The following is an 8,190-nucleotide window of genomic DNA, read 5'->3' on the forward strand; positions in this document are numbered from 1 at the left end:
AATATATACTTTTTTCCCAGCATACTAAAAAATAAATATAAGTAAATAAATAAATGAAAAAGCAAGAAGATAACTGTTGATAGTTTTATTGAATACTGTTTCTCTTCTAAAGAAATTAGATTGATTTAATCGCTTTCTAATTGTGCTGAGTTAAAATATTGCTTTTCCTATAAAAATATACTTGCAAAAAATTATACCTTAGCTGGAGTTATTGACAAGAGAACTAGAATAGGCTTTCAATGCTGCAGAAAGTTGCATATGTTCAGTACTGTTATGTTGAGCATTATTTGCAGGTTGTATCCTCCTTGAAAACTGTGGATGTTCTTACTTTGTAACCCATTTTGTTTTGTTCAACAGGCAATAAAGAGTAGCTCCAAAGTGAATGTGACCAGGATTCTCTCTCCATGTATCTGGGGGAAAGGCCAAGGCTAAGAGGACATTCTTCTAGGAGAAGGACAAGGCCCTCAGCTGGCTCCCCAAAGGCATGGGAATGTGAGCCTGTCTGTGTTTTGTATAAGATGAGGTCATTGCTAATGATGATAACGTATAGGGATTCTAAAACTATAAAAATGGCTTGTGTTAAATCCTTTGCTTTTGTATTACCCTTTCTGCCAACCTCAAAATCACTTATAACATTCATTTGAAATAAAATTTAATGTCCCCAATTCCATAGCTATGGAATTGTCAAGAAACCAAGTTGGGACATCAGTAACATCAGCTTTAGAACTTCAGTGTCAAACCTCCACTTTTACACCTAGACTTCCAAGTCACGCTGTTTTTCATTTCTGCAAAGTGCCTGAGGAGTCACCTTAGAAACTCACTACTATTGTGGACTGCTGGATTGTGTTGGATTGTTTTGCTGAATTCAAGAATCTATAGCATTTAGATGCCAATAGAATACCCATTTCTGACAGAACTAAACAAAAAAAGGGGATACAAAGGAAGGACCATTTTGTATTTGTATATACAGAATAGGTGGGATCGATATACATCTACCTTCGCTTAATTCAGTGAGAGGAAAGTTTTGTAGTAATCGTGTTTGGACAGGATAGCCTGTCTGCTTCTTAAGAAGATAACAATGTACAATGTATTAATTATTTGAAAATGTCCCATTAATCAGTTTTGAAACTGTCTCATTGATATTTGTTTCTCAATAAAATTAAATTAAATTAAATTTTAAAAAAGATTCTATCATATCTCAAGGTAGGTATAGTAAGAGATGAATTAGTTTAAATAATGATGTATATGTTAATTCTGAATTGGGAAAAGGACTACTAGCTAATGGCACTGGAAAGTTCATCTAGCCTTTAAAGAAAATTACCAATCAAAATAGGCTACACATTCTCCATAATGTAAAGTCCTAGAGCAATAAAATCTTCACTATGTAAGTTCTGAATATCTGAATTTTTCAAATAGTTCTGAGTTATACTTGTTCTTTTAATTGTATTGACTGAAATACCTTCTAAATTTATCATGTATTGCCTAATTTCCTTGAATGTACTGATTTAATTTTGCCTTCAGCTTTAGCAAAGAACAATTGAAAAATAAAAATTGTATATGGTTAAGATGAAAGAAAAAAGAATTAGTGGCCAGCTTCTGTCCTTCAGACCCCTCCATGTGATACCCAGCCCCCACAAACACTCGAAGCTGGGCATAATGCTTTCAGAGGATCAGGATGGAGATGGGGTGGGGCCAAATGTTCAAATGGCTCTTGCTAGAAGCAAAATTACCTGTTGACTTCTTGAGGAAGCTCTGTAAGCTGATTATTGTTCAGATTAAGCAGGATCAAGTTTTGTAAACCATCTGTTAGAAAATAATGTTAGTCACTGTAGCCATCATTAGAAAATAATGTTAATCATTTTCTACATACCTTTGTTTTCTTTCTGTCTTTTTGTCTTGGCCAAGTGTGCAGACAGCTATTTTCATAAATTAGCTCAAAGAAAAGGGCAAATTTATCATGATGTCAAAAAACTTAGTCACAGTTTCTAAGGGTGCAAGGTACAACCAGGGACATCACAATGAGAACCAAAGACTAAAAGGCATTCAGGAGCAGGAATGTACCTTTCTGATACCTCTGTAGAACATATAGTTTATTTTCTCATTAAATCTTTCTCAGCTTCCTATTTATATCCTCTCATCTCTCTACCCCAACTCTGGTCTCTGTCTCTCCCCTCTTCAAATATGTTCTTCTTTCGCTTTTGAACATATTTCATCTATTTTTCCACGTATTCAGAGCCACCATAATACCCTATATTAAATGTTCACAGATAGTTCAGGCAGAGGATTATGAGTCTCAGATGCCATAGGAACCAAGAAGATAACCCTAGGCTTTGTCAGTCAGTGCCACCACCACACAGCTAACGCTTGCAACCACTGTCCTGTGGGGATGTGAGTGCAATGTTGTTCAATCTTTCTTTTTTGAAAGAGCCCACAACAGTCAGAGATAAAGACTTTCTGCATACTCTCTTATTTGCAAATTTTGATATCTTATTAAAATAATTTTAAAAGGTTCAAACCAGAGCCAAACCTATTCATAAACTAGCTTCACCCCATGGGCCACCAATTTGTCTCAGGCCCTGTGATTTTCTCTGGTCAATGAAGCACTTTTAGACTCTGTCACAGTCCTAAAGAACTACAGCACATGTCTGGCTCAGCTCGCAGATGCATTCTCTATCCTGGTCAGCTGCTGCAGTCGGAGGGATAAGGTCACATGATACAGCAAAGCTCTCCAGACCTATGCTGATTGGCACTCAGCCGCCTGACAACGAATTACTTCCACCCCTTGATAATCAGGAACTGCCATATACTTTATGTTGACACAAGGGATTTCTTCAAAGTTCTGTTGTTAGGCTATACCTCAGTGGTAGATCATTTGCTTAGCACATATGAAGCCTTAAAATGAAACTCTATCATAATAAGTAATAAATTTTATATATATATATATACATATATATATATATATATATTACTATAGTTAATTGTATTATTTTCCAAATATAACACTGCCTTTAAATACTACTTGAAGATGACAATGATTATTCTATATGGCATCCACTAGCCTAAAATTTCATAGATATTTATATAATCTAAACATTTCCCTAGTTTTCTGGATTGTCCCCAAAGACTCACATGTCAAGCAGTGGTGGCCAGTTTATGGGACACATGCCATGGTGGCATGCAAAGCCCTCTGCCAGCATGTGAGCCCAGTCACCCAGTAGCTGAGCATTCGATAATAGTTTTCCAAACTAAAACCTCAGTATTCAGGTTTAATTATAGCATTGGTACTTTACAAGACATAAGTGAATTTGAGGTTGCAACTGGGACACTCATTTCTAAAAGGTGTCATTGTGTTGAAGGTTTGGTCCCCAGCTAATGGCACTATTATGAGGTGGGGGAACTTTCAGGAGGTAGGACCTGGCGGAAGGAAATAAGGTCATCCAGGGTGTGCCCTTGGTGGGGATAGGCCCCTTCCCCTTCCTCTCTGCTTCCTGGTCACCATCAAGTAAGCAGCTTTTGCTATACCATGTGTGGGTTACCATGATGGTCCACCTCACCATTGGCCCAAAAGCAACAGAACCAGGCAAACTGGAACCTCTTAAACCATAGAGAAAAAATGAATTTTCTTTTTAAGTTGTTTATGTCAGTAATAGAGAACTAATGGAGAAGTTCACACATAAGGTGGTCCAGTGCCTTACAATGAGTTAGTAAGGCTATTAAATCACCTGGATTTCTATGTTATGCATCTGCCCTTAAACCCATCCTAGTTACAGGATATAACAAGAGTTTCAAATTGAATGGGAAAATTTTTAACTTAGTACAAATACAAAGAAAATAATGCCATTTATTAAATTTCATAATTTTTTAAATCTTCTCTCCAACTGACTTAATTTAGTATCTTAATCAAAACCTGTGATTTAATACCTGAAATAAGGGCCAGGAAGATGGCCCAGCAGTGTAAGTGCCTGCCTAGCAAGCACAAGGTCCCAGGTTCAATCCCCAGTACCACAAAAAAAAGAATACCTGAGGAGTCCTAATATGTACTAATTAAGAAAAACAAATTCATTAATATTAATGCTTATTTATTCTCTTAGGTCTGCACATAAATAAATACTTGATACAAAAGGTTTAAAATAGTTATATGTCCAAAATTGTTTAATTTTAAGAGTAATCTGTAATTAGTTCCAAAAAATGATTAAAGGCTGTGCAATTTTTCACTCCAGTGCCACATCATTAAATACTAGGGACCAAGTCTAATACTAATGTTACTCTTCTTTGACGGACTTACCACATGCTCCAGGTGCAATTCTGCAAATCCTGTTTCCAAATAAATGAAGGGTCTTCAGGGAAGTGAGGTATTTCATCTCTTCTGGAACTTCTTCTAAAAGATTATTTCCCAAATTGAGTACTGTCAACTGCAAAAATATAGAGATTCAGTGGACACATGCTTTACCTGCCTTCAAATGGGCAAAGAAATAATTTAACCCCTTTGCTCAGCGCTACATACTCTAAGAAAACTTCAAGGCAATTTTCAGTGATTTCACTTACAACAAGTTATATTTATAAAGAAAGTCCATTTAGACTTCATGCTGAAACAATATTTCATCAATAAATAAAAATTGAATTTTCAATTAAAGTACTTAACTTCTTTAAAATTGTATGACAAATTATTCCATGGCATATTAAAACACAGCTGATGGCTCATCCATAATTCACTGAGCAATCCTGCAGGAATCTGACACTGTGACCCTCAGAGGCAACTATTAAAAGCAGTAATGGCCCAATTTCCTGAAACCAGAAACACAAAGACCCAGGCCTCTCGTGTACCATTCCTGAGTGACCTACCTCATGAAAGCCTGCGAGTCTGCTCTATTCATGGAGAGAGCAGAGGGACCTTTAATTTTGATAAGACTCTATGTGATTACAAAATTCACAAAGGCAACTATTGAAATGCTATATAGAAGACCTGCCCCGTATGTGCCTGCCCTACAACTGACATATTATCAGACACAGCAAGAACATCACATAGGAGTTTTAAAATGTCTTTCTTGATCTAGTTCAATAAATCAATCATAAAAGGTTGTTTCCTGAAAGGTGGCTATTTTCTTTGGGAAGAAATCTATTTGTACTTTCCAAGTATTTTTTTTTATCCCCAAACATCATTATTCAGATACTTTCATATAAAATATAAAAAGACTTCATATTTTATAATTTTAATATTAAGAGTAATTTAACAAATGAATTTACATAAGAAAAGGATTAAGGAAAAAATTAGGCAATTTATAATTATGTTTTTATCCCTCCTGTTATTTGCTATAATTTAAATTTAAACTAAAGGAGATAGACTTTTATAATTAAATTTCATACTTCAAGAACTCATGGTTAAGTTTTGAGCTCCACATTTTTAACAGACAATTATGATTAGCCTGCTTTTTACATGAAGTACAATACATTTACCACCTGTGAGGTCTTGTTTCATTATAAAGGTAAAGTTAAGATACATTTTTAGTGGTAGTTGAATGAAAAAGACTTAATATGGTGTCCATATTGGTTCTGGACACTGTAACAAATTGTCACAAGTCACATTCTTGCCTAGGGCTTTTCCCTTCCCTGTCCTGCATCCTTCATTCCTTTACAGGTTTCTCCTGGAAGAACTGCTGCCTCAGGAGATTAACAGAGTCTATGGCTAAGGTTTCTAAGACAGTCCCATAAAAGTGAAGGAAAACACAATTTGTCATAGCCAAATCTTGGAAACAACCAAAGTGCCCGTCACCTACGGAATGAATGAAAAAGATGTGGTATTTTTATATAATGGAGTATTACTCAACTATAAAGAAAAACAAACTCAAAGCCCTTGTAGATAAGTGGATGCAACTTAAGGCTATACTCATAAATGAAATAAGCCAGACTCACATGTGTAAATATCATATTGTCTCCCAAGTGTAAGAACTTAAAACAAGAAATAAAAACTGAAAGGTGTAACAGACATAGTTAAATGGAAAGAAACAGAACTTAAGGATTTAGCAACAAAAAGAAAAAGGAAAAAAGTTAGGAAATAAGGTAAGGGCAAGACCATATATGTGTATATATAAGATGGATAAGGCAATAGTCCTAAGAATTTCCATTAGGTTTTTGAAAGTAGCAGTTAATGGGTAGAATTCTCACCCCGACTAACTCCATATGCTGATATCTGTGAACTAAGCGACTACATTGAGGACAGCAATGTGTAATACTAAGACGATGCTTGAAATAGCTGTCATCTTGGTCTTCTAAATGTGTACGGTTTCTAATGTCATATCAATTATTACTATGCTCTCTTTAAAGTAAATTTTTAAAGTAATAAAAGAAAATGAGAAACAAGAACAAAAATTTAAGATTTCTTGAAAGCATGTGGTAATATTCACTCATGTCCCATCTTGCATAACTATGTGTTAATCAGAGCAACAGATTTGAAAATAAAAATAGATAACATATTAATCACTGTTAATCAGATATTCTTGTTTTGAAAACCCATAACACATGTATTATCTGTTATCCTGTTTCTGTCTTTGCTTTTGTTTTTCTTGTTCTTGTTTTTACTCTTCAAAAAATAAAAGAAAGTTATTTTTTTAAAAAAAGAAAGGCAAGCTATTAAAAAAAAAAGATGTGGGTTACATTCTAGGGGAAGTTTAAATAAAATAAAAACATAGAAATAGCAACTGGATTCAACAACTTGAAGGCTACTAGTGACCCTGAAAATAGAGAGCAGATGTCAAGGAAGAAAATGTGATCATGGTGGACTAGGAAGAAAATGTGAGAAAGCAAAGACAATGAGTCACAAATGGACAATTCTTATAAGAACTTTTTCTACTAAAAGTAATGAGAAAATGAAGAAGCTGGAATTTATTTTCCTGTAAAATAAAAAGTACTGTAGTTTATGGATGCACTGATGGAAAAATGTACTGTAGAAGATGAAAATTTACTGATATAAAGAGAATGATACTGGGGGAATAAAAATGCTTCCAAAGAGGCAATGGAACCCAGTGTATGAGTGCTTTTGGCCTTAGGAGTCGGGACTCATCACTAAGGTATCAAGAAGGAAAGTAGACAAGGTGACGGTAAACAGGTACATAAAGGGGTTTGGTAATGGAAAAATGGCGTTTTCTATCTTAATTTTCTTGTTGCTGAGACAAAATACACAAAACCTCAAAGTGAAAGGAGAAAACGTATTTTGCTCACAATTGATGGAAGTTTCAGTCCATTATTGGCTGGCTCCAAGGCAGGGTGGCATGGAAGACATACGTCACAGAAGATGAATACTTCATGGCAGGCAGAAGGCAGCAAAGCAAGCAAGCAGCAGACTACAAGTACCTAGCAGCAAGCCTCTTTCAGTCCCTGACAGCATATCCAGGCCATCTACCCTTAGAGCAGATAGTACTCATGCCCTTAACCCAAGCACCCTTAATCCTAGCTTTGCACCACGAATCAATCACACTTTCTAGATCCAGCCATCTGTAAAGAAGTCCCACCTTTGACTACATAAGCCCTTGAGGGGACATCTAAACACAAGCCATACGCTCATCGTTTATATCTATTTTCTCAATAAAATATAAAACAGGGCTTGGAGCTGGAGCTCTGCAGTACTGTGCTTGCATAAGATGTCAAGGCCTTGGGTTCCACTGCCAGCATCAAAATAAATAAACAAAAAAACCACAATATGATGATGCGAAAGCAGTCTCCTTGCTGGGAGAAGACTGAAGAGATTTGAAGAAGAAAAGATCCTTCTGAAGAATAATCTATGTTATTGGGATAGAGAGGTTGAAGTTTCTGATGTCACTTAGAAAGATGTTACAAAATGACTGAATTACAGGAAAGGATATTTTATCTGGCTAATACATTAACTACATACTCTATGCTTGAAAAAGTTACAAGAATTTTGAGCTCCACAACCAACCATATGACACGTAAAGAATGAATACAATGCCATTGAAAAATTTCAAAAAGTAAAGAATTTCAAAGTCAAAGCTAAGGTAAAAAGAATGAAAATAGGATTCCTTTTCACATGGTTGGATAAGAAAAAGAAGATTTAGGCTGACCAAATAGCTCAGCGGATTACAGCACCTGCAAGCAGGTGCAGGGGCCAGGGGTTCGATCCCAGGGCTTGCTGTGCCAGCCCTGTCCCTGAGGCACTCTGAGATAGCAATTGAGACTGAG

The 8,190-nt window shown here is 35.8% G+C and overlaps 1 protein-coding gene across 2 annotated transcripts in view; it reads right to left on the reverse strand.

Moving 5' to 3' along the window:
• Lrrc69 (leucine rich repeat containing 69) overlaps positions 1 to 8,190 on the reverse strand; it is a 119,477-nt gene that overhangs the window by 79,374 nt on the left and 31,913 nt on the right. The window contains exons 2-3 of one of the 2 annotated variants that reach the window (XM_004641317.2): positions 4,286 to 4,412; positions 1,731 to 1,803 (exon numbers count right to left, since the gene is read on the reverse strand). The exons of the other annotated variant lie outside the window; for it this stretch is intronic. Of the exons in view, the coding sequence (XP_004641374.1) occupies positions 1,731 to 1,803; positions 4,286 to 4,412 (200 nt within the window). The remainder of the gene's footprint in view (positions 1 to 1,730; positions 1,804 to 4,285; positions 4,413 to 8,190) is intronic. 2 annotated transcript variants of the gene reach the window in all.

The sequence above is a fragment of the Octodon degus genome, unplaced genomic scaffold, assembly GCF_000260255.1.
Source record: "Octodon degus isolate 3935 unplaced genomic scaffold, OctDeg1.0 scaffold00134, whole genome shotgun sequence".
Classification (NCBI taxonomy): Eukaryota; Metazoa; Chordata; class Mammalia; order Rodentia; family Octodontidae; genus Octodon; species Octodon degus.